This window comes from Nycticebus coucang, chromosome 1 (assembly GCF_027406575.1).
Source record: "Nycticebus coucang isolate mNycCou1 chromosome 1, mNycCou1.pri, whole genome shotgun sequence".
Lineage (NCBI taxonomy): Eukaryota > Metazoa > Chordata > Mammalia > Primates > Lorisidae > Nycticebus > Nycticebus coucang.
In genome coordinates this window covers 28,072,585-28,099,229 of record NC_069780.1, presented here as the reverse complement: position 1 = coordinate 28,099,229, position 26,645 = coordinate 28,072,585, and the positions used below count along the sequence as shown (strand labels likewise).

At 37.9% G+C, this 26,645-nt stretch overlaps 2 protein-coding genes across 3 annotated transcripts in view; both read left to right on the top strand.

The window, feature by feature from the left end:
- The first annotated feature begins 2,786 nt into the window (after nt 1-2,786).
- LOC128561718 (histone H2A.Z) lies at nt 2,787-5,087 on the top strand. Its single transcript, XM_053556305.1, has 5 exons — nt 2,787-3,001; nt 3,443-3,520; nt 3,802-3,915; nt 4,237-4,366; nt 4,652-5,087. Exons 1-5 carry the CDS (start codon nt 2,999-3,001, stop codon nt 4,711-4,713), a joined length of 387 nt encoding a protein of 128 aa, XP_053412280.1. The 5' UTR covers nt 2,787-2,998; the 3' UTR covers nt 4,714-5,087.
- Nucleotides 5,088-6,548: 1,461 nt separating this feature from the next.
- The window catches only part of DNAJB14 (DnaJ heat shock protein family (Hsp40) member B14), a 44,713-nt gene continuing 24,616 nt past the window's right edge, over nt 6,549-26,645 (top strand). The window contains exons 1-2 of one of the 2 annotated variants that reach the window (XM_053556109.1): nt 6,549-6,828; nt 19,960-20,131. In XM_053556109.1, coding sequence (XP_053412084.1) covers nt 6,696-6,828; nt 19,960-20,131 — 305 coding nt within the window. In that variant the 5' untranslated portion in view covers nt 6,549-6,695. The remainder of the gene's footprint in view (nt 6,829-19,959; nt 20,132-26,645) is intronic. The other variant, XM_053556193.1, reaches the window with a different exon arrangement.

Genomic DNA, 26,645 nt, shown 5'->3' with positions numbered 1-26,645 from the left:
AGTTAATTAACAACCTAGTGAGTATCTGAAGGCACTTTTTCTCTTGGGTGTCCTAGGTAGAGAAAACCAAAATTCCAACGTGGATTTCCTAAGGGGAAGAATTCTGCTATTATCTATATAGGCTAATATCCTTTAACATAACTGGGAAATCTTTCCATATTTGCTTAAAAATAGGTGTTTAAAGCAAGAAGTAATCGAGAAATGTGATATTCCCAAGTGTGAAACTATCTCGTTCTCTAAGTAAAAAGGCAAGAACAACAGTAATTGACATATATATTAATTTGAGAGGAGGGAGTGGTCATAGAAAATCTGGCAAAGTTAGGAAAAAGTCATTCCAGAAAGAGTCAATAATAGTAAGCCCATCTACTTCATATAAGTTTAGTTTTTCTGACAGGACAGCTAGTTGGGTATGGCACTGAACAAAAAAAAATTACACAGCTCTACATAGGTATATTGAATGCATGAATTAGCATTGACACAATTATAGGAAAGATAAGCAAAGAATATTAATGTGTTTGAATTGTACTTTTTCCAAGACAGAAAAGGAAGGATAAAATCATCACACAACTCTGGAAAAACTAATATTGTCTTGTTCTTTGAAGGAAGACCATTAATTTTGGATTTTAGTTTGAAGCTGGATGACTTGGTTGTGTATACTTTGGGCAGGTTTCAGGCTTGCTGATTCCATGTACAAAGGAAGCAAATGTACCAGACAGGAAAAAAGTAGTTAAATATACTGGACAACAAAAAAGATTTAGGAATAAAAGATACTTTTTTTTTTTTTTGTAGAGACAGAGTCTCACTTTATGGCCCTCGGCAGAGTGCCGTGGCCTCACACAGCTCACAGCAACCTCCAACTCCTGGGCTTAAGCGATTCTCTTGCCTCAGCCTCCAGAGCAGCTGGGACTACAGGCGCCTGCCACAACGCCGGGTTATTTTTTGGTTGCAGTTTGGCAGGGACTGGGTTTGAACCCGCCACCCTCGGCATATGGGGCTGGCGCCCTACTCACTGAGCCACAGGCGCCGCCCATAAAAGACACTTTATTTTACTCCCACCCCAGCATCCAGTGTAGAAGATTATAGTAGTTATTGAGTACTTCTTGTGTGCCAAACACATGCTACCATGTACTTTGCATAGCTTATCCCTAAATCTTTCAACAACCATGTGAAAATAGGGGATACTATTAATATATCTGTTTCACAGATGAGGAACCTGAAGATTGAAGACAGAACAGTGAGAAGACGACAGAGCAGAATTCATGTCTGCTCCTAATTTATTCTCTTAATCATTGTTCACTGGGGTCACAGTAATTCTTATTGAACTTCAGAGCAAAGAGCTCAGAGAGTATTACCTGAACCAGAGAATGTATTAATGTTGTTTGGTATATACCACAAAGTCTCATCAGAACCAAGGTTCACTATACATCAGGTTTCATGGCATTAATTTGTCTATCATCTGTGGGAGAACTGATGAACTCTTGCTGTGGATGACATCGTAAGAATTTCTTGGTTCCAAAGACAAGAAATAAATTGTAAGCCTTAGTGTTAAAATTATTGGGATCCTCTTCTCTAGAATTTATCTCCTAGAAATAGGGGAGGTCATTTGATAAAAATCTTTCAAAATCAACTCCAATGTAAAGTATTTTAGCTCTAGAGTGTGTTTCAAAAATTTCTTCACGTACACTACAATACTATAAATATGAGAGGCTTAGAACACTACTGACTCCAAGCAGCAGGAGCTGTACACAGGTGTTATTAAGTTATTAGTGGAAGACTATGTAGCTGGTATTACTAGTACTGTGTGTACAGTACTATTTTTTAAGCCCACCATTTGTAATTGATTACATGGGCCATCTGTAACTGTGAATCATATTAGAGTTATCCCATTGACATTTACAGAACATTTGTCATGTAGCAAAATGTTTAGTTTAGAAAAGTTGACACATAATAGCTTTGAGGTTTCACTAAGTCAACTTTTAGACAGTGGCTATAGGTACAACCCACTGCCGTGTAGTCTCCCAAGAAATATGATTTATGATTTGATTAACGAAAAGAATACTGCCTTACAACTCAGACAAAAAGGTCTTCTGTGATTAGAGAGGTGAGTTTGCTCCATAGTTAGCTGCCGCAGAACTACCCCGTGGGTGGAGGGTCAGGGTTCAAAAGTGGCGAGGAAAGAAGAGGTGTCAGGCTGAAAATGAAGTGGGAGCAGCGGGTCTTGACCGGTCGGTGGCTGAAGACTTGTCCAAGGGGAAGAAACTCGCCATCTCTATCAAAACAGTAGTTAGTGGACACGTCCGGGCAGACCTGAGGCTCCACTCACTGGACGCGATCGCGCCACCTGTCAGACGGGAGGAGCCGCCGGGGATAAAGAGGGGGGCGGAGAGGAGGGTGCCCGGGGCCCCGGAAGAAAGCTTCGGGCTGGCAGGTCCCCGCTCCGAAGACGCTCAGGTGGGTGGAGTTGGAGAAGGAGAGCGCGTTAGACTCCCAAGGAGACTTCACGTGGTCTGCGGAACCCTACGAGGGAACCGAGGGTCTCTACCACGCGCCCCTCCCCTAACCCTCTCAGCTCCTCCTCCAGACACGTGACCGTAGCGGGCTGGCATCCTCGCTCCCGCAGAGTAGCTCGCTCTGTTGCTTTCCTCCCGCCGCCGTGCCCTTCCTCTCTCCGGTTCCCATCCCTCCGCCCTCCCCCACCTCCCTCCCCACGCCCCAATCGCGGCTTGAGTTTGGAAGTGCCCGCCCCTCCGCCCTTTTCTTCGCTTGCTCATTGGCTAAAGTCTCAAGGACGCGTCCCGAGGGCGGTGGCAGCCATTGGTGGGATGAGCAATCCGAGTTCCCGGATGAGGGAACATTCTGCAGTATAAAGGGAGTGGGGAAGGCGGGAGACAGCGCAGTTTGAATCGCGGTGCGACGAAGGAGTAGGTGGTGGGATCTCGCTGTCTCTCTGATTAGCCCTTTCTCTGCCTTGCTTGTTTGAGCTTCAGCTGAATTCGAAATGGTAAACTTCGCAGGGGCGTTCGATGACTCCGCGGGATTTTGCCGGCGGGAGAAAAACCCGTTACACACGGGAATGGGGGTGAAGTGGCGACGGTTGGGAACGCATAGAGACAGTATTTGGAAGAGCGGGGGGCGGGGGGAAGGTGTTTTGTCGGCTGAGAGCAGAGCAACCACAGATCTCGCAGCAGGCGGCGACGGTTGGGTGGCGCGCGCAACGCCGCTGGGGGCCAGCGGGCGGGCGGAGGCGCGCGGCCGCAGCGAGCGCGCGGCGGGGGGCGGGCGGGGTCGCCCCTGCGGCGCGCAGCGGGCCGGAGACCCCGGCGGGGGGGGGCGCGGGACCGCGCTCGCGCCCGGGACGCGGCGCGGTGGGGGAGGGGCGCGCCGCCCTGGTAATTCTATATTCTGCGTTCCTCCTCCGCTCGCGGGCGTGTGCGCGCCGCAGGCTGGCGGTAAGGCTGGGAAGGACTCCGGAAAGGCCAAGACAAAGGCGGTTTCCCGCTCACAGAGAGCCGGCTTGCAGGTCAGTAGTTTTTCGTGCAATCTGGGAGTCGTGGCGTTTTTCTTTGCACCTCTTTTCTTGTTTATCATCGCTCTCGATGGGCATTTAGTCTTTGCGTGGGTGACTCGATGTCGCGACTTGGGCTGCCGATAAGATAAAGACGGGGGGGCGATCACGTGTGTCGATGCTGGGACGCGCTGCAGCACCAGCGCTTATGCCCCTTGCTTTGGCGCGCGTGTAATTTCCCTGTCTTTGACTTTCATATCTTCGTACATTTACGTTTGTGCGTGCCTAAAATGAAGTTCCCCGTGGGCCGTATTCATCGACACCTGAAATCTAGGACGACCAGTCACGGACGTGTGGGCGCAACTGCCGCTGTGTACAGCGCAGCCATCCTGGAGTACCTCACCGCAGAGGTAAATGGGTGAACGTCTATAATCTGGGGGGGAGGGGGGAGGCGGCGAGAGGGAAGGAGGAAAGTGATGCAAGAAAACTCCCAAGCCCTGAACGCGGCGAGGAGCCTACCGGAACGCTAGAGGGAGCTGGTGTTCAGCATGGGAGCCTCCTGGGGTTGAGTTTGTTGCTCTTGGAAATGTAATTGCATGCCCCTGCATAGCTTTTGTATATCTTGCTATTTGGGTAGTGAGGGGTGACAGTTATTCGCGAAGGTTTGATTCTGTTCTCTGGATCTGGCTGAAAGCAAATGGGAGTGAGATTGATTAGATTATGCATTATAGGTACTTGAACTGGCAGGAAATGCATCAAAAGATTTAAAGGTAAAGCGTATTACCCCTCGTCACTTGCAACTTGCTATTCGTGGAGATGAGGAATTGGACTCTCTCATCAAGGCTACAATTGCTGGTGGTGGTATGTAATTACTAAATTTTTACTTTAAATTTCTTTAGAGTAAGGAATTCTTTGCTGCTTCAATTTCCATTACTGGTTTTAGTGTAAAAGATGACATTGAAGTATATTTTCCTTGATGCAGTGTATCATGAAATTTGATTTGTGTATAACTCAGTTTGTCATACTTGAGCTTCACGCTTTTAAAGACATCTTCCACGTTGAACTGTGTAACTGGATCCAAGTACTGTATGATTTTAAAAATATGTATCTTTTAAAAAGTAGAATTAATCCCTGTCACTCTCCTAGGTGTCATTCCACACATCCACAAATCTCTGATTGGAAAGAAAGGACAACAGAAGACTGTCTAAAGGATGCCTGGATTCCTTATTATCTCAGGACTCTAAATACTCTAACAGCTGTCCAGTGTTGGTGATTCCAGTGGACTGTATCTCTGTGAAAAACACAATTTTGCCTTTTTGTAATTCTATTTGAGCAAGTTGGAAGTTTAATTAGCTTTCCAACCAACCAAATTTCTGCATTCAAGTCTTAACCATATTTAAGTGTTACTGTGGCTTCAAAGAAGCTATTGATTCTGAAGTAGTGGGTTTTGATTGAGTTGACTGTTTTTAAAAAACTGTTTGGATTTTAATTGTGATGCAGAAGTTATAGTAACAAACATTTGGTTTTGTACAGACATTATTTCCACTCTGGTGGATAAGCTCAATAAAGGTCATATCCCAAACTAGTTGTGTTTTAAATTTCCTTGATCATAACACAGAGTTTTTCTTTTGAATATCTTATCCAGCAATAATTAAGCACATTTTTTCCCTTGAAATTCAACTGTTAATGTGTAGATCAACAGATAGCCCAAGTATTTACTTTTTAAATGTTGTATAGGGAGCCATTAAAGTTTTTTAAACTTCAATGGGAGTTGGATTGTTACTGTTTCTGAGGCTCAGTTCTGCGCTGGTTGTGCTTGCTGTGTGATAGCACTGCACCAGTCATTACTGTGGTGGTCTTGGGGACCAAGAGGGTGGGTGGGGATGAAGAGGACTGGTAGTGATGTCCTGTATATAGATAGTTGCCTCCACAGAACTTTCCATTTATACTTTTAAGATAATAGGGCCATGTGACAGACACAGCTTTGAGGTCTGAGGTGGCAAATATACTTAGGTCGAAGTAACGTTTTAGAGGATATACAATTCCCATTTTTGGGGAAGAGAACTGAAGTACGTTAAAGTAACGGTTTAGGGGATACACAATCCCCATTTGGGGGGAAGAGAATTGGGATTTCTTCCTAAGTACCCAGTTAAGCTGTAGTCTGGCTAACAGCTTGGCTCACTCAATGTTTCGTAAAAATTGATACTTTATGGTTGGGTTGAGGTCATTTTGACCGTTTCTGGCAAGTTCTTTTATGTTGAAAATTTGGATGTGGACATTATCAAAGTGACCCTTTCCACTGAGAGGAGACTGACATGTTAATAGTACTTATCAAACTAACATGTTACAAAAATGGGAAAAGGAAAAATCAAAGAGCTTATTTTTGTAACGGTGATACAATCAAGGGGTGTTGGTTCCTGCCTTGGTTAAACACAGTAGTGATTTTCAAATCCTCTGCCCTGAGAGAAAAAAGGTTGAAAGAGCCTGCCACACACGATTAGGGCTGTTTTTCGCCAGAATAATAACCAAGCAACAAATTAAACTGCTTTTTACCCTTTTGGATACCCTGGTGGGGGGTAGGGGGATCCGGCTCAGCAATGTGGAGCTGGAATATGGCAATAAAACAAGCCCCGGGGTTAGAATCAAAGGCGCTCCAGCGTCAAGTCTGGTGTGGGCCGGAAGCGTCGGGCGGGGGCTGACCCCGCGGGTCTCACCTGACCGAATCCCACGACTGCGGGGCCCAGAGGCGGGGCGTCGGACTCTGGGAATTTTCCTAAAAACCAGCGTCCCTTCCCCCAGCCTTTCTCCCCGGCCGGGTCCGCGCGAGTCGTGCCCGGAGGTCGGAGTCCGGGCCTCAACCGAAGTCCTTCCGCGACCGGCAGCCGGGCCGCCGCCGCCGCCAGCTCCCGGGCCGGGGGGCCGCCGCGCACGGACCGCCGGGTGGGCTCGGACGCCGACCCGGGAGCGCGGTCCGGGGCCGGGAGGGATGCGGCTGGCGCGGGGCGGGGAGGCCGCCGTGAGGAGGCGGAGCTGCGAGGCCCGCCCGTTCGCCCGGGCCGCCGCTGCGGTCCCCTGCGCTCCTCCTCGCTCGCCGCCGCACGCCCCCACCGGGCCGGCCTTTCCTCTCCGCGGCAACGGCTTCCGCCCCTCGTAGCCACGCTACCGGAGGAAACGGAAGAAGCAGCAGGCCATGGAGGGGAACCGGGATGAGGCGGAGAAATGTGTCGAGATCGCCCGGGAGGCCCTGAACGTCGGCAACCGCGAGAAGGCCCAGCGCTTCCTGCAGAAGGCCGAGAAGCTCTACCCACTGCCCTCGGCCCGCGGTGAGACCTCAGTCCCTTCCCTGCTTGCCCGGTCGCCAGACCACCGCGGAGCCCGCCCCGCCCCCACCATTGTCCCTCCGGGGGCCTTCCCCACTCGGCCCTGCCTGAGCCGGCCCGGGCTCCCTCTACCCAGCCTGCCGGACGGCTCCCCGTTCCCTTTTTGTGAATGTCCAGCTCTCGTTCTCCCAGGAGACTTGTTTGATCCGTCTTACCACAGTGGGGTTTTATATATCTGAGTGTATGGTTATGTGGCCCCTCTCCCCATCTTCACCCCAGATAAGGCCTAGGCCATTCGTGAAGTGAGAGGAACAGGGAACTACAGTGGCTAATCGCAGGTTCCACCATCTCTGGAATCTGTAGAAAACTGTTCCCAAAACAAACATTTTCGAATACCTGCGATGACATTGCTTTTCCTTGGGAGACAGGAATGGCTTTAGAAGAGAGGCAAGAATGATCAAGAGTCAGTAATGATTTGTTAACTAGTATATGAATGGTAAGGTGATAATTTTTGACAAATTAAACATCTCTAAGGAATAGGGTATTGGACATCTTTAGTTGAATTCACCTTCTTTATTGTCCTACTCTCTAGGCTTCGAAGTAAAAGGAGCTAATATTTATTGGCAGTTACACAATGCCAAAAGTTGTACATAGAGGTACAGCATTCATCTGACCCAGTTTACATATATGGAAATGACTTTTCATGAATGAAGGAGTGAATTAATGAATGAGTGAATGAATGAAATTATCTTACCCAGAATCACACACAATTAGTGGAAAAGCCAGAGTAGTAACTGAGCTTTCAGACTCCAAAAGGCCTTAACTGCTATTGCCTTGTCAATTGGATAATGTTTCACTTATTTTCATAAGAAAATTATTGATAAATTAATAAAAACGTGGGGCTGTTTTCTGTTAATTTTTTTCTTACATTGTTGAAGCCCTGGTGCCCTTTGCTTTTCTCTCTATCTTTTCTATTACCTTGGCTTCAAACAGGAAAAGGAAGGGAGAGAAAAGAGTTAATAACTTTTTTTTAATTGTAAAAAACACAACATAAATACTACCATCTTAACCATTTTTAAGTGTGCAGTTTGGCAATGTTAAGTATCCTTCCCATTGTTGTGCTATGTATCTTCAGAACTTTTTCATTATACAACACTGAAACCATACCAATTAAAGAGCTCCTTGTTTCCCCCTTCTGCCCAGCCTCTGGCAACCACCATTCATTCTATTTTCTGTTTCTATGAATTTGACTACTTTACATATATAAGTGAAGTCATATATTAATAGTATTTGTGTTTTTGTGACTGGCTTATTTAGCATAATATGCTCAAGTTTCATCCATGTTGTAGTATGTGACAGGATTTCCTTTTTTGAAAATGCTGAATAATATTTCATTGTGTGTACATGCACCCCAGGCCCCCATGCACATTTTGTTTATCCACTCATCTTGTTGATGGACATTTGAGTTCTCCACCTTTTGGCTAGAGTAAATAATGCATGGGTATACAGAGATCCTACTTTTAATTCTTTTATGTACCAGAAGTGGGATTACTGTATCATATACCCCGTTTCCCCGAAAATAAGACATCCTCCGAAAATAAGACCTAGCACATCTTTGGGAGCACACCTTAAAATATGACACTGACTTATTTTCGGAGAAACAGGGTAGTAATTGTTTTTAATTCTTGAAAAATCACAATACTGTTTTCCAAAGCACCATTTTACATTCCCAAGAACAGGACACAAGGATTACAGTTTCTTAACATCCTTGCCAACACTTTCTGTTTTTTGTTTATTTTGATAGTAGTGGGTGAGAGGTGATATTGTGGTTTTTGATGTGCATTTCTCTGATAGTGATGTTGAGCATCTTTTCATGTGCTTGTTGGCCATTTGTATGTTATCTTTGGGGAAATGTCTATTCGAGTCCTTTGCTCATTTTTAATTTGTTTTTTGTTATTTGTTTTTTGTTGCTGAGGTATAGAAATTCTTTCTGAATATGTGAAGAATATATATATTCTCTCATCAGATACATGATTTGCAGATATTTTCTACCATTCTGTAGGTTACCTTTTTACTTTGTTGATTCTGTCATTTTATGCATAAAAGTTTTTAAGTTTGTTGTAGTGCTAATTGTCTATTTTACTTTATTGCCTATGCTTTTGCTGTTATATCCAAAAAGTCATTGTCAGGAGTTAATTATTTTTTATTACCCCCTCTCCTGTATGAATCCATGGATAACAACTTCAACTAGTTGTTACCTAGTTCTAGACAATTTTAACATTACGCTAATAGGCTGTATATACAGAATAACTTGGGTTTTGAATTCCTGCCTCTTCACCAGTTAGCTTATAATCTTATTCTTGGGCAAGATGGAGAACCTCTCTAGCTTTTGGCTTTTTCATCTGTAAAATGGAGCCAATGTACTGATCTCCCAGTGGTGTTGTCAGGATTAAATGGGTTAATACAGGTAGATAGGTAGAATAACTAACCACAGACTGTTAGTATGGTTAAGTACTCAAGTAATTTTGGTATCTCCCATTTTACAAGTACTAGGCTCTGAGAATTCTTAAAATCTGCCCAAATGTATGTATGCTGTCATACGTACAACTTGAATCATTCTACCAAAGGACACTACTTAAGATACCATAGCACAATACATTTGTTACTCTTAAAGACATGAATGCAAGCAGAAATGAAAAATATGAGTGAAAGTTGGTAGTACAAATATAAGGCAGTATTTGATTACCAAGCAAAGTGGTAGACTATAAGTGCACGGTCTAAAAACATAAGTTCAAATGCAGACTGTCTCTGACACCTTTTTAAGGAGGGACAAATTATTTCTCTAAGCCTCCTTGTGTTACATGCAAAATGAGGAAGTCATCACAGAGTTGATGAGAGCTAAAATAAAGTTAATTGCAATTATATAGGAAAGTATATTTTATGTACAACTTTCTAAGATGAATTCATGAAAGGGAAGGATCTGTTTTGTGTAAGACTCAGATAAAAGATTTCATATAGAAGGAAATTGAAGCTAATGGTTATAATGAGATTTTTAAAATTTTATTCCTGAATTTCACTTATTTTGGACTACCACCAAACCCTTTTTAACTCAATACATTGAATGTCCTATGGATGTGCTTATACTAAAATAGGCAAAAGAAAATAATTGCATTTGATTTCCATCATTCTTACATAGTGGTTAGAAAAACAAATGGGAGACAGAATTTTAGCTAAATTTCAGGATTTTTGTTCTCTTAAAATTTTATTCTAGCCAGGTAAAAAGTCTGATATATAAAACACTTTAATAAATTAGCAAGAGTTTTCTTTGAGGAAAACCTTGACCTCTAAATAGATCTAGTGTATTGTTGTTTTCCATGTTTTTGGTTGAGAATATCATTTTACAGTGTGCCTAGTATTTATTGCAGTAGACTTCTAAGTGAATTGAATTATACAACTTTTAAATATTGTATATATTTAGACTTAAAAGTTTTGATACCTATGAATAGCTTTACCATATAAATGATAAATATAAAATATAAAAATTCTGGAAAAATAATGTTAGAAGTAAATTATACTTTAGTTTCTTAAACTATACATTTATTAAATTATTGATGTTTTTAATTTTCAAAGAGGGAAATCTCACTGTTTAATGCTTTACATTGCTATTTTAATACTTTAGTATTTCATAGTAATTGGAGGACCGTTTAAAGTGTAGGGTTTTTTTTTTTTTTTAAGAGAAAAGCATTGTTATTGTTTTTTAGAACATCATAGTAATTTGAATCAAATGGTGTCCAACAGCTTCAAAAAAAGGGTGTCTTGTCTACTTTAATGATGGATAAGTATATTGAGTGGATGATATAATTTGCAGTGTCTTTCTGCCTGGTAGCAATTAAAACAGTTCTCTTTATTTTTTTCCTTCATGTGCATAAGAATTTTCCTTCTCTTTTTTCCCCTACACTATTTTAAAACTTATATCTAATAATTTTTTTTTAAAGTTCTTTCCCTTTTGTCTCACTTAAAATGGTGAACAAAAAACTTTTTAAACTCATACATCTGGAGTATTATCCAAGGTATTCCTTTTAAGATAATTCCATTCTTTTCTATTTCAGACTTACTTAAAATGTAGCAATGAGCACAGATTATACATTCCAGAGGATTATTTCTTAAAGCACCAAGTGTTACAAAATGATTTCTAAATTTCAGCTAGTATCCAAACTATAGATATTAGAGTTGATTGAGTACTGAATTGGGATTTGAACCAAGTGGTGAGTCCTTGGGTATATAGCTTATTGTTTCTGAGCCTCAGTTTCCTCATCTGTAAAATGTGGATTTATTTACTCAACAAGTTTTTACTGAAAACATGTTTCTCTGTGACATACAGTATTCTAGGAAGTAGGGATTCAGTGGATAAGATAAATTATTTGTCCTCATGGAACTATATTCTAGAGGAAATATGAAGTATCTTGTGGACTATAAAGGTTCAATTCTTGTCACTGCCTTTTCCTTTCCTGAACCATAGTTTTCTCATGTGTAATCTTCACAGGATTATTGTGAGAATATTTCATTATCTTAAGTTCTATAAGAATGTCATGTATTGTTACTATAGCAAACAAAACGTGCATAGTGTTTTGGTTTTTTTTTGTAGAGACAGAGTCTCACTGTACCGCCCTTGGGTAGAGTGCCGTGGCGTCACATGGCTCACAGCAACCTCTAACTCTTAGGCTTACGTGATTCTCTTGCCTCAGCCTCCCGAGCAGCTGGGACTAGATAGTAGACTGTAAAAAATTTGTCTCATTGTCTCATTTGTCTTTTTTTTTTTGAGACATTGTCTTACTCTGTTGCCCAGGCTTGAGTGCAGTGGCTTCATCGTAGCTCATAGCAACCTCAACTCCTGCGCTTAAATTATCCTCTTGCCACAGCCTCCTGAGTATCTGGGACTATAGGCACTTGTTACCAAGCCTGGGTATCTTCTGTCATTTTTTTAAAGTAATTATTTGAGCACAAAATAATTGTTTTAAATTGGGATTAATCTTAATGTGAATTAAGATTACTTGTTCCATGCTTAGCAAACATTTAAATACTTCTGCATTGCCACATTCATTTCTTTTATTGTCTATGTGTATAGCTGACTCTCTCCTAGATTAAAACCTCCTTGAAGTCAGGAGCCATTTTAAACTTAATCGTCTTTTTTGCTCCCATGATGCCTAACAGTATTTTGCTTACTCTCAGGGCATGTATAGGCCTGGATTTTCTGGAAATGATATTTGTTCATTAATTTTATTTTCTTCAATAAAGATAAGTTTTTAAATGACTAAATGAAAATTTTATACCTGTAAGGTTATGTTGATAAATTCACAAATGAAGCTTTTGTGTAATCAGAATAAGTGTTCAAAAAATATATAGGAATTATTACTATACTAAAAATTTGGAAAGAGTATAAATGTGTATCGATAGGAACTAATTAAATAAATTACACTGGATTCATATACTATATGCCTATTAAAATGATGATGTAAACCTATATTTACTGCTATAACTTACTATGTATAATAAATCAACAATTGAATAAAGTTACAAACATATGTATATTATTCTTTAAAAAAAATCTAAAAACCTCCATGTCTAACTAACTAGAATAACTAGAGTTAAATATATCAAAATGGTATGGTGATTTTTTTTTTTTGTATGTGAAGGATTTACAAATTACTTTCACTGTTTTTTTTTAAACGAGCTAAACATACATTACTTTTATTATCACACAAATAAAAATTATTTCCAGTTTGTGAGGAAGAGAAAAAAATCCATTTATTTTTCAAATCATGTGTTCTGATATTAGATTCAGCTAATAATGGACATTATGTATAATAGATGTGCAATAGAAATTCATGAAATATAAACAAGTCTCAGTTCTTCAGTTTTGGATTATCCACATAAGCATATTTAATACTGTGTTAACTTTTTCACTGGTCTTTAATATGGAGTATACTTAATTAAATGCTGATTATGTTATAACTCCAAGTAAAGTAGTATGTCTAGAAGGTAAATACATAAAATAAGATTGAATTGAATAGTTTTAAAAGCAAAGGTAAATGTACTCTGGTTTATACTATCCTAAATAGTGTACATTATTGTAAAAGAAATCCCATGTGATAGCTAAGACACTTAAAATAATCAGAAAAATCCAGTGTGTTCTAAATTCTGGTGGTACTTGAACAGAATCATGATCTTCTTAGGCACAAATTTCAGTGATTGTTAATACTGAAAACCTTGCATTTTTGATGCATTTTTTTTTCTGATTCCATTTATAAGATGATGAAACTGGATTTTTGAGTGTTTAACAGGCCACTGATCAGAAGCTTTTTGGCACCAGGGACCAGTTTCATGGAAGACAATTTTTCTAGGGACTGAGGGTGGGGGAAGTGTGTATGAGACAGAAGTGGAGCTTAGGTGGTGATGCTGTGCAGCCCAGTCTAACAGGCCACGGACTGTTGGGGATTGGGGACCTCAGCTTTAAACTATATGGGAAGATGGGTGTAGGTTTTATGGAAGGGACTTCAGTATCTGTAGATATTGGTATTCTTGGAGAGGGTAAGAACCTATTCCTCACAGATACCAAAGGATGACTATATTCCCTATGATCCCTCATTTTAATTTTTTAAATATTGAAATAATTTCAAACTTACAGGAAAGTTACAAGAATAATACAAATAATAATTTTGTATCACAGTTGACTTTTATTATTTTTTTACTCATTTTTATGCATTATTAGTTTAGCTTTTCTAAATACACAGAGATCCTTCTCATGTTTTTGTGTAATGTTTAAAAAAAAAGTCACCTTGCTATATGAGATCTTTCCATTTTTTTCTCTTTCCCCACTTTTATCTGGAGTTTCTTTTTTCTTTTGTTATTTCCGTTTGACCATTTTCCTTGTCTTCTTCAGTGTAGGTCCTGTGCCTAGCAGTTTTTTCCTGGTATGGCTTTGTTCTGTAAGAGGCCTTTGGTTGATTAGTTTTGAAAGATTGTAGTGACTAGAGTTTTTTGTCCTTCAGTCTTTTTTTTTTATTGTTGGGGGTTCATTGAGGGTACAATAAGCCAGGTACACTGATTGCAATTGTTAGGTAAAGTCCCTCTTGCAATCATGTCTTGCCCCCATAAAGTGTGACACACACCAAGGCCCCACCCGCCTCCTTCGGTCCCTCTTTCTGCTTTTCCTCCCTCCCCCCCATAACCTTAATTGAGTACATAGGATTCATGCTTCTCCATTCTTGTGATGCTTTACTAAGAATAATGTCTTCCACTTCCATCCAGGTTAATACGAAGGATGTAAAGTCCCCATTTTTTTTAATAGCTGAATAGTATTCCATGGTATACATATACCACAGCTTGTTAATCCATTCCTGGGTTGGTGGGCATTTAGGCTGTTTCCACATTTTGGCGATTGTAAATTGAGCTGCAATAAACAGTCTAGTACAAGTGTCCTTATGATAAAAGGATTTTTTTCCTTCTGGGTAGATGCCCAGTAATGGGATTGCAGGATCAAATGGGAGGTCTAGCTTGAGTGCTTTGAGGTTTCTCCATACTTCCTTCCAGAAAGGTTGTACTAGTTTGCAGTCCCACCAGCAGTGTAAAAGTGTTCCCTTCTCTCCACATCCACGCCAGCATCTGCGGTTTTGAGATTTTGTGATGTGGGCCATTCTCACTGGGGTTAGATGATATCTCAGGGTTGTTTTGATTTGCATTTCTCTAATATATAGAGATGATGAACATTTTTTCATGTGTTTGTTAGCCATTCGTCTGTCGTCTTTAGAGAAAGTTCTATTCATGTCTCTTGCCCATTGATATAAGGGATTGTTGGCTTTTTTCATGTGGATTAATTTGAGTTCTCTATAGATCCTAGTTATCAAGCTTTTGTCTGATTGAAAATATGCAAATATCCTTTCCCATTGTGTAGGTTGTCTCTTTGCTTTGGTTATTGTCTCCTTAGCTGTACAGAAGCTTTTCAGTTTAATGAAGTCCCATTTGTTTATTTTTGTTGTTGTTGCAATTGCCATGGCAGTCTTCTTCATGAAGTCTTCCCCCAGGCCAATATCTTCCAGTGTTTTTCCTATGCTTTCTTTGAGGATTTTTATTGTTTCATGCCTTAAATTTAAGTCCTTTATCCATCTTGAATCAATTTTTGTGAGTGGGAAAAGGTGTGGGTCCAGTTTTAGTCTTTTATATGTAGACATCCAGTTCTCCCAACACCATTTATTGAATAGGGAGTCTTTCCCCCAAGGTATGTTCTTGTTTGGTTTATCGAAGATTAGGTGGTTGTAAGATGTTAGTTTCATTTCTTGGTTTTCAATTCGATTCCAAGAGTCTATGTCTCTGTTTTTGTGCCAGTACCATGCTGTCTTGACCACTATGGCTTTGTAGTACAGACTAAAATCTGGTATGCTGATGCCCCCAGCTTTATTTTTATTACTAATAACTGCCTTAGCTATACGGGGTTTTTTCCAGTTCTATACAAAATGCAGAATCATTTTCTCCAAATCTTGAAAGTACGATGTTGGTATTTTGATAGGAATGGCATTGAATATGTAGATTGCTTTGGGAAGTGTAGACATTTTAACAATGTTGATTCTTCCCATCCATGAGCATGGTATGTTCTTCCATTTGTTAATATCCTCTGCTATTTACTTTCTGAGGATTTCATAATTTTCTTTATAGAGGTCCTTCACCTCCTTCCTTAGGTATATTCCTAGGTATTTCATTTTCTTTGAAACTATGGTGAAGGGAGTTGTGTCCTTAATTAGCTTCTCATCTTGACTGTTATTGGTGTACACAAAGGCTACTGACTTGTGGACATTGATTTTATATCCTGAAACATTACTGTATTTTTTGATGACTTCTAGGAGTCTTGTGGTTGAGTCTTTGGGGTTCTCTAAGTATAAGATCATGTCGTCAGCAAAGAGGGAGAGTTTGACCTCCTCTGCTCCCATTTGGATTCCCTTTATTTCCTTGTCTTGCCTAATTGTATTGGCTAGAACTTCTAGCACTATGTTGAATAGTAAAGGTGACAGAGGACAACCTTGTCTGGTTCCAGTTCTAAGAGGAAAAGCTTTCAGTTTTACTCCATTCAGTAAATGTCCTTCAGTCTTTATTGTGGACACTTGTACTTCTTGTACCTATGTACTATTGTAGTGGGCAAAACCCTTTCTTTCTTCTTTTTTTTTTTTTTTTTTATATACTTTCCTCAGTTTTTCCTGCTGTGCTCTACAGAGAGTCCCCATTGGTTATTTTGGAGTTTTTCTGTTCAGTGGGCTGGCAAGTGCCCCTCAGTGTCCTCTGCTTCTTCCTACACTGATGCTAACACACACACAGATCTCACAGCAGTTGGTAGGGTGACCTCACCTTCTTATATTTTGGGATTTTGTACATGAAGCTTTCCCTGTCTGCTTTTATGAGAGAAGTTGGAGAGATTTAAAATTTAAGCCGATTTCAGAATTCCTACAAAATTTTTAATGTTTGAATTTTGTGAACCACTACCCCTTAGACCAGCGATTCTCAACCTGTGGGTTGCAACCCCTTTGGGGGTCGAACAACCCTTTCACAGGGGTCGCCTAAATACATCCTGCATATCAGATATTTATATTACGATTCATAACAGTAGCAAAATTACAGTTATGAAGTAGCAACAAAAATAATTAATAATAATTTTATGGTTGGGGGTCACCACAACATGAGGAACTGTATTTAAAGGGTCGCAGCATTAGGAAGGTTGAGAACCACTGCCTTAGACCATGTTGGTTTTCACTATGATTGCATTAAATACAGACTAAACTATAGTTAAAAATTGACTATACAATGTATAATTCTTATTAACAACTAATAGATTATTGTCTAATTGAGTGCTTTTTCTGTACCATCTACAACTAGATTATTATAACAACTAAATTTCTTGTGTCTTTGATGACCTCTTAAATGCATTAGCCAAAGCTGGGCACAGTGGCTCATGCCTGTATTCCCAACACTCGGAGAGTTCGAGGCAGGGGGATTGCCTGAGCTCAGGAATTCGAGACCAGCTTGAGCTAGAGCAAGACCCCATCTCTAAAAATAGCCGGGTTGTTGTGGCAGGTGCCTATAATCCTAGCTACTCAGGAGGCTGACGTAGGAGAATCTCTTGAGCTCAGGAGTCTGAGATTGCTGTGAGCTGTGAGCTGTGAGCCAGGTCACTACCAGGGACATCAAAGTGAGACTCTGTCCCCCCAAAAAATAAGCATTAGCCAGGGAAAATGTATGGAAGACAGTTCTCTATACAAATAAAATATAAGTGAATAAATATCTGTATGTTTGCAAATTTGCCATAGCACTGCTGTAACTTTAAAAATATACCTAACAGCTTTATTAGGATATAATTTACTCATTTGAAATATACCATTACAGTGGATTTTTAGTATATTAGAGAATTGTGCAACCATTACAACAGTCAATTTTAGAACATTTCCTGGTGTCCAGACAAACCCCCTGGTCATTAGTAGTCATTCCTCATTTTTCCTCAGTTCCACTGTCCCCCATGACTCATCTACTTTTTGTCTTTGTAGATTTGCCAATTCTGTACATTTCATATAAGTAGCATCATACAGTCTGTAGTCTTTTGTGACTGGCTACTTTCACTTAGTATAATGTTTTCAGGGTTCATCCATGTTGTAGCATGTATTAGTACTTGGTTTCTTTTTGTTTTTGAATAATATATCCCATTGTCTGGATATATCACATTTTATGCATTCATCAGTTGATAGACATTTGGTGTTTGTACTTTTTTGTCAGTATGAATAATATTATGGTGAACATTTATGAACCTGTTTTGATATAGATACATGTTTTCATTTCTTTTGGGTATATACCTAGGAATGGGATTGTTGAGTTAAATGGTAGTTATATTTAATTTTCTAAAGAACCACCAAGTGATTTTTCAAAGTAGCTGTACTATTTTATATTCTCACTAGCAGTATTAGGGTTCCAGTTTCTCTCCATCCCGGTCAGCTCTTGGCTATTATCCATCTTTTTGATAATAGCCAATCCTAAGTGGGTATGGAGTACTGTCTCTTTTCAGTTTTGATTTTCATTTCCTTAATGGCTAATGACATTGAGCAACTTTTTTGGTACTTATTGGTTATTTGTTTGTTTATACGTTTTGAAGAAATGTCTACTTAGATCTTTTGCCCATTTTTTAACTTGGGCTTTTTGTCTTTTTATTATTGAATTAAGACTTCTTTTACATTCTGAATACTTTTTTTTGTAAGATATATGATTTGCAAATATTTTTTCCTATTTTGTAGATTGTTTTTTGTCACCCTCTTGATGACTGCCTTTAAAGTACAAAAGTTTTAAATTTTAATAAAGTCCATTTTCTGTTTACCTTTTGTCACATGTATTGTTAAATTTTAGAGTGTTTTGCCTAAACCAAGGTCATGAGATTTACGCCTATATTTTCTTTTCTTTTTTTTAAGAGATAGTGTCTCACTTTGTGACCCAGGCTGGAGTGTAGTTGTGTGATCCTTGCTCACTGCAACCTCCAGTTCCTAGGCTATCTTCCCACCTGAGCTTCCTGAACAGCTGGGACTACAGGGGCACATCATCATGTCTGGCTGATTTTCAGATTTGTTGTAGAGACAGGGTATAGCTGTGTTGCTCAGGCTATTCTCAAATTCCTGGCCTCAAGTAATCCTTCTGCTTGAGCTTCCCAAAGTGCTGGGAAGTCCTAATCCTATAAGAGCTTTGAAGCTTTGGCTCTTCATTTACGTGTATGGTCCATGTTGAGTTAATTTTTTTACATGGTGTGATGAAGGGGTCCAAAGTTATTCTTTTGCATGTGGATATCTAGTTGTTGATATTTATTATTATTATTATTTCTTTGATATATGGGGTTGTTTAAATTTTTGCTTATTTTTTCCCTTTCCAATCCACTTGTGATTTTTTTTCAGTTATGTTTTTTCTGTTTTCACACTTAGCTGTATTTTACTCATAGATTGTGGTACATAGGAGGCTAGTTCTTTGAGATTAGAAGATGACTTTATGGACTAGCTATAATGTGGGCTTATAATAAATGAATATTGACCACTTGGGGGTAATGTTATAACTCTTAGATAAAGCTTGATAAATTATATGTTTAAGTCATCAGTATCCTTAATGACATTTTAAGATCTACTTTTTGCCAATTACTGATTAAAAATGTATTAAAATTCACCATGATGGTAGATTTCTTTGTTTTCTCCTTTTAGTTCTGTTAATTGTTTTATGTTTAGTTTTAACTTTTATTATGGAAAGTTCCAGCATATGTTAAAGTAAAGAAAATATTATAATCAATCCTTATCACCCACCCATCTTTAACCAGATATTATGAAGATACATGGCCAACCTTATTTCATACATTCTCTCTTTTATGCCTTTCCTCCCCTGATTATTTTAAAGAAAATTCTAGATATAATTATTTTTGTTTTATACACTCAATGTTCACATTTACTCACACATTTACTACAATATTTGCTAATAATCCCTTTTTGCATCGCAGTCTATTTATGAACGTTTTCCGTCTGCCTGAAATGTATATATTACAGTATCTTCTAGTGAAAGACTCTCAGTGATAAATTGTCTCAGTTTTGTTTGAAAATATTTTTATCTTGTCACTTTCAGGAAAATTAGTGCAGAGTTCAAGTTAACATATTTTTCAGAGTATTTTGAAGAATCTTCTAGTGTCTTCTGGCTTCCATTGTTGCTTTGGGAAAACAAACAGGAAGTCCATTCTCTCTCTTTTTTTTGGTGGATGATCTCATTGGCTGCATTAAAGACTGCCTCTTTTTAGTTGTAATCTATGGCTTAACATGGTACAATAAATAAAAGTATATCATAAATAATTGAATGATAATAATTTCAAGGTATTAGCTTTGTATTTCTTAACATTCTGCTTCTTAAGGTGATTAGTGTTCTGTAAACAGTTAAGTACATGAATGTTTGCTGTTTATTAATAAAAAGATCCTGTGGTGAATCTTTTTGAAGAACACAGTTCATAGTTTATCTCCTTTGTAACTTCTTAAGATATAGTAAGTATGTACCTTAATATAAACAGGTACACTATACTTTATCTCTCTACAGCACTATTGGAAATAATTATGAAAAATGGAAGCACAGCTGGAAATAGTGCTCATTGCCGAAAACCATCAGGAAGTGGTGATCAAAGCAAGCCTAATTGCACAAAGGACAGCACATCTGGTAGTGGTGAAGGTGGAAAAGGCTATACCAAAGACCAAGTAGATGGAGTTCTCAGGTATGATTTAGATCTTAGTTATAATTAGTTCTAATATAACTTTTTAGTGTTATAACACCTAAAAAGTGTGTTTGAAATGTAATTTATTAGAAGAATAGACAGTAAGGAATTGAACTCTGGATATGACTGTGCTTTACATTCTTTATAAAATCATTCTATAAAGTACCAAATCTATTGGTAATTCTATTTTTTAAAATAACTTAAGTTACAAAGCATCTTCCAAATAATTTTTTTAAAGAAAAGTTTTTCAGGTTTTTATACATTTTTTCTGTAGTGATACTGAAAGAGGATGAATAATTATTTCATATAGATAAAATGAAAGAATTTTATAGGAGAGGAACATTGAATGTAATAGCAACAGCGTTTTCACTTTCCTGTTTATATTAATATTTTAAAAATTTATTTTCATTTTTAAGGCTACCTTCATATATATGCAGATAACATAATGTTTTCTCCTTTTAATGTTTTTCTTAACTCTGATTATATCTATGTTTTAGTTTTACCTCATGATGTATTTCTACTTAAAGCACAAGAATTAGAGTTCAAACTTCATGAACTGGGTTTTGGGTATCTGGCTTTATTTTAAAAGAAAGGGTTGGAAATAAAATGAAAGTTTAAGCATGAAACACTACAGAAAAGACTATTTTGTTTTCTGCTAAGCTTCAGGAAGCTGTACTGATGTTGTACTAGTATTTCTCTGCTAAAGTTTAAGGATAAATTGAACAGTGATTAATTAGATAATTCTCATGGACAGTGAATTGTCTAGTATAGTGAACTAACTCAAGTGAAGAATAATTAAAACTAGTTACAATCTCTCTTTCTATGTTGGCCCTTTGTTTCTCTTTTATGTTTTGTTGGGTTTTTTTTTTTTTTTTTTTGGCGGGGTGGGGGTGTTATTTGTTTGTTTGAGTGCTAGAATACAGTGGCATCATCATAGCTCACTGCAACGTTCAACTTCCAGGCTCAAGTAATCCTCCTGCCTCAGCCTTCTGAGTAGCTAAAACAAGAAGCATGCACCACGATGCCTCACTAAGTTTTCCTATTTTTATATAGTAGAGACAAGATCTCATTCTTGCCCAGGCAGGTTTTGAACTTCTGACCTAAAGCAATCTTCCTTCCTTGGTCTGCCAGAGTGCTAGGATTATAGGCATAAGCCACTGTACCTGGCCTGTTTCTCTTTTAACCTTATTTTTTTCATCCATTTTTCTGCATTCTCTTTTTTTACTTAGCATAATTTAAGTATATTTTGAGCTACAGGTTTTATTTCAGGAAAGTATTTTGTGAATTATCGATAAATTTTGCTTTTTCCCCTATATATTTGAATGCAAAAGCTTAATTTTTAACATTTTATTCTAGTGTGATCACAATGAGGAAAAATGATTCTGGTCGTGGTAAAGCAATAGGGTATCTGATTAGCATAAAAGGTAGTAAAGCACTTTGAGAATATAAATAATGCTGCTATTCACTTTTATAACTGTAGTACTGTGTCAAAGATAGTTGAATAGGTAAGATAAGTAAGTTAAGACTTACTTTTGAATTTTTTTCAGAAAAAGCTTGGAGTATGCAAACACATTCCTAGAGACTACATTCTAAAAAAATTATATTTTGTTGAAGGAATTTCTTTATTTTGGTTTAAAGGTTTAAAGAAAGGTTTAAAGTAAAGTAAATTGTATTGTATGCAATTTTTGTGTGTGTGGTGTTTTTTAAGAATATAGAATGATCTATATATCTGAAAGTTCACTGAAAAACTATAGTTGAAAGTTTTGGAAAATATGAATCCTCTGAATCTGGTGTCCTTTTAAACAATCTTTATTTCATTTCCTTTACCCAAGGCTGGAAAGAAAAAGGTGACTAGCCCAGGTGTGGTAGAAATAAGGAAGAATGTACAATGATAAATCTTTTTGTTCTGGTGTTGATTTTATACACATGGTTAGGGTAGGGTTGGGGGGCTTTCCATTACAGTCTCTGACCACCCCCACATTGGCATGTACCTGTTGAAAGTAATTCTCCCAAAGTATATGTATGTTTGTTTGTTTTTTACTTTTTACTGGAGTATTTACAAAGAAACTGCACACAAGTATGCAAACACAATTTATCTATACTCATATATAGGAACTCCTAGACTTTTACATCTGTTTTTGTTTTTTTTTCAGAAAAGGTCTTTTAAGCTTCAAAATTTACACATTGTTAGCTCAAGTTTTTCGCAAAGTTGAAAATCTATAAAACAAAACAATTTGGTATTTGGAGAAGAAATTTCCCTAAAAATGGTTTTAGGCTCTAAAGTTGCTCTCATTTTAATAAAGTAATGAGGTTCAAACTGTAACGAAGTTTATTCATGTTGTGTAGTTTGGAAGTAGATCCTGAGCCACCGAGGTAGACTGCATATTCTCCGAACATTTCCAACCATCCACCCTGGATGTTTCCTAAGACATTTCCCTTTGATTTAGGAAATCAATATGTTTACTTTCTTTTTGCTCAAGGTGAATATCTAAAAGAAAAATTTTATGTTTACCATAAAATTATTAAATATTAAAAATTAAATTAAAAAAGACTTTCCTGTCTTTAGGCAGGGAACATCTTGAGAATGGAAGAGTGAAAGATGGTGGTGAGTGTAAATGCACTTTGTATATGACCAGAATTGGACAGATGGAAACATGAATTGTTGAGGAAGTATTTTTTTCTGTTGGTGTCTATTAATAAAATTGGAGATGAAAGTTAGAAGAAAAGAGATGAGGTTGAAAGCTTAAGGAAAGTCATAAAAGTGTGGAATATTTGTTTGTTGTTTTCTGGTGCTCTAACCACTGAACTACTGACAGCCAGCCAGTATGGATTATTTGTAGAGGAAAGCAAAGGCAATGGAAGAATTGCTGACTTAGCATCAAGAGTTCAGCCACATTTGAGAACATGAATTCTTTTTTTTTTTTCTTTTTTTTTGTAGAGACAGAGTCTCACTTTATGGCCCGCGGTAGAGTGCCGTGGCCTCACACGGCTCACAGCAACCTCCAACTCCTGGGCTTAAGCGATTCTCTTGCCTCAGCCTCCCAAGCAGCCGGGACTACAGGCGCCCGCCACAACGCCCGGCTATTTTTTGGTTGCAGTTCAGCCGGGGCCGGGCTTGAACCCGCCACCCTTGGTATATGGGGTCAGCGCCTAACCGACTGAGCCACAGGCGCTGCCCGAGAACATGAATTCTTTATAGGTAGAAGAATTAGCTTAGTAGCATACTTGTATTAGAAATTGAATCTCTGTTGAATAATTTTATTAGACCTTTTTAATAAATCTAATTTTTTTTCTTTTGGGAACTAAATATTATTGGAAATTTAAGAGAATTCCTAAGTTATTTAAAATACTTTAGTCAGTACCCTATGTAAGAGTTAGCTGAAATCATGTAACACTTGTTCATTATATTAGCCTTCATAGGTATTAGTGAGGGAATAGATCATCAGCACACTTACAGGATGTATATTTTTGTTTTTTCTTATACCTATACACAGGAGATTTTTCTGAAGAAAGCCATGGTACCTTGTTGTTTAGCATGATTATGCAAACAAGTTGCTCAGTGACAATTTGGCTCAATAGGGAGAAGCCATGCAATAATACTGCATCCATTGCATAAGTAAGAGCTGGCTTACAGTAAGACCGAGGAACAAGTGTGTAACTTTAAACTGATACCCTATTATACTTGGCACTGTTGTTTGTCTTTGAGTTGAAATATAATGATATCCCTCCCAGTTAATGATTTCATACTGATCTTATGAGTTCTTAAAATACAAAATGGTCTTTTTTCAATAATATAGTAAAAAATTCTTCAAAGAAGACTCATGACAACTATTTCTCAATTATTTTTTCAATATATTTCAACTCTGTACAACTGTAAGTCATTTGAATTATGGTGAGTGAATTTAAGGTTTGATTTAAGTTCTAGTTCTTTAAATGAGAAGAAGAAAAAATCATTGTGCTAAACATAAAATAACCCTTTGTTTCAGAAATAAATATTTTCTTAAACACTAATGAAATTTGGAATCTACACTAAATAATTAGCTATGGCACATGAAGAAAAGGAGAATTGGAAGATGACCTGGCCTCCTCTCCTGCCCACTGTGCTTTTATGCACATAAAAGAAGTCAGAAAGGCATATTTTTCCCACTGTTGAGCTCCAGACACCTTGGACTTTATTGTACATTATTTCCTTCTAAGATAGGTGATGAGTTATACTTTAACTTATTTTTCTTTTTTAATTCTTTGAGGCTCAAGAAGGTTTAAATCTTTCAGAAAGCAGCTTACTATAAAAAGACGTAGCTTTTAAAAAGGAACATGATGGACAACAATATGAATGAAAGATACATGAATAGTTTTTCATTTGAATATGAAAAATTAGGTGAATGACTGTATTTGGAGCATTATTTGAAATAGTCTTTAGTCTATCCATTAGTGATGGTGACTTTATAACCTGGCTTCTCAGGAATTTCTCCTAGAGGAAAAATCATGGAAAATTTAATGCTATGAAGATACAGTAAAGTCAGATACTGCTAAAAATTAGTGAAATAATTGTTTTTCCTATCTAGACTTTTTCTTAGTGCAGTGATACATATCTAGAGCATTACAAATTCCAGCCTACTTTCCCTACACTACTGAGCAACCCTTTCCTGGGTTGCAGTTTTCTATTGCCCAGCCTTTTGTGCTCAAGAAATATCAACAGAACAATTTTACAGGGTTAATCTGGAACACAATTAAACATCTTATGAATTCAAATCAAATAGTAATGGTTTTAGAATTGTTCATTATTTATCCCTACCTTTTCTGCTTTCAGGTACTATCTGCCATTTTCTTAGCTCTGTTCCTTATCTCATAGTCTGTTTTACTTCTATTAATTGTTTCTCTTCTATTTCAAATTGATTTTTGGTGCCAACTATATTTTCATTACAGTGTTCATCATCTTTTATCTGAACATGACTTTCCAGATCCCCACTATTTCTGCTGTCAAACTGAAACAGTCATCCATCCATCCATCCAACACGTATGGTGAACAAGACATAATCCCTGCCTTCTAAGACCCTGTAGTCTAGAAGAGGAGTCAGACAAATAATCAGGCAACTGCCTTACATTATAGTAATTACTGGGATAAGGCTAAGTTCAGAGGGCTTTAGAACCATTTAAGAGGGGCGCCAAACCTAGTCCTGAGGTATTTGTATTCTTGAGAAAAGGAAGAGTGAAGCTGAGGTCCGACAAAGTTGTAGAAACTAGCTAAGTGAGAAGAGAATCAGAGAAGGAGTGTTCTGAGCACCAAAAATATATGTAAATATTTGGGAGGGAAGAGGGTCTGCTTAAATAGAGATTGTAAGAACGAAGAAGAAAGGAAGACAGTGGTCACTTTGGAGTCGGAAAAGGCTCTTTTTCTTTGTTATTCTGGTTCTGAGACAGCAAGATTTGCAAGTGAGACCAACAGAGGTTTGGATCCTTACTTTGAAGCCTTCTTTTATGGTTCTATTTAAAATGGCAGCTCTATCCCTTCATTCTCTTTTTCTCTTTGGCACTTCATTTTTCTCTAAATTATTTATCACCATTTGATATCTTTATATATCGCTTGTATATTTATTGTTTATTTCTCTCCCAATTGTAAATTTATTATGATTAGGGATTTTCTTGACTGTTTTATTCACCACTGGCACATCTGAAATTGTACCTAGCAGATAGCAGTTGCTTAGTAAATTTTTGGTGAACAAGACATAATGAAATGAAACCAGTTTTTGGTTTCTGAAATGCAGTTTTTGGTTTCTGAAATGCAGTTTTTGGTTTCACAAAAACAGGTTTGAGAAAACCTGTCATGTGCCAACCACCATGATAACTAAAGTTCAAGCTGTGATAGAAAAAAGATCAGGGCGGTGCCTGTGGCTCAAAGAGGTAGAGCGCAGGCCGCATATGCCAGAGGTGGTGGGTTCAAACCCAACCCTAGCCAAAAACTGCAAAAAGAAAAAAGATCAACCTGTCTCTTTTCTTTGAAAACTTTGGGTCAGTCTTTTCTTTTGCTCTCAATGATCAATTACCCATTAGATTACTTTACCTGTTACTACCTCTGTCATTAAGCCACCTGCCCATGGAACACATCTAAAATTGTAAAATACTCTATAAAACATGTTTAAAATGTACCAGGGCTTTTGTGAAAGCAGTTATTAATGTTGGCATCCAAAAGTAGTTGATATTCTCTGCTCCATTCAGAGTATTTATTTTCCATTCCTAATATATTTTACTCTGGGTTTAAATCTATTTCATCTTTATGATACAAACTATATATAAGTAATGGTTTGGAGTATAATTATCACAGTGAAAATTGTGTAACAAGAATTATTGAGTCCCATGTTATATTCTATTACAAGAGTTTGTCTTTTTCAGAGAGTGACACAGATAAATTCTTACCATCATCAGACTAATTTATTTTGAAATTTAAACTGTAGGACTCTGCAGTTGTTTTACTTATACTAAACTGTTGCTTTGATACTTGGTTAGAGCTACATTA

Excerpts from the sequence above, each read along its gene's own strand:
- LOC128561718 (XM_053556305.1), top strand. Across the intron at positions 3,521-3,801 it reads CACAGAGAGCCGGCTTGCAG|TTCCCCGTGGGCCGTATTCA; the intron begins GTCAGTAGTTTT and ends CCTAAAATGAAG. Across the intron at positions 3,916-4,236 it reads TGGAGTACCTCACCGCAGAG|GTACTTGAACTGGCAGGAAA; the intron begins GTAAATGGGTGA and ends TATGCATTATAG.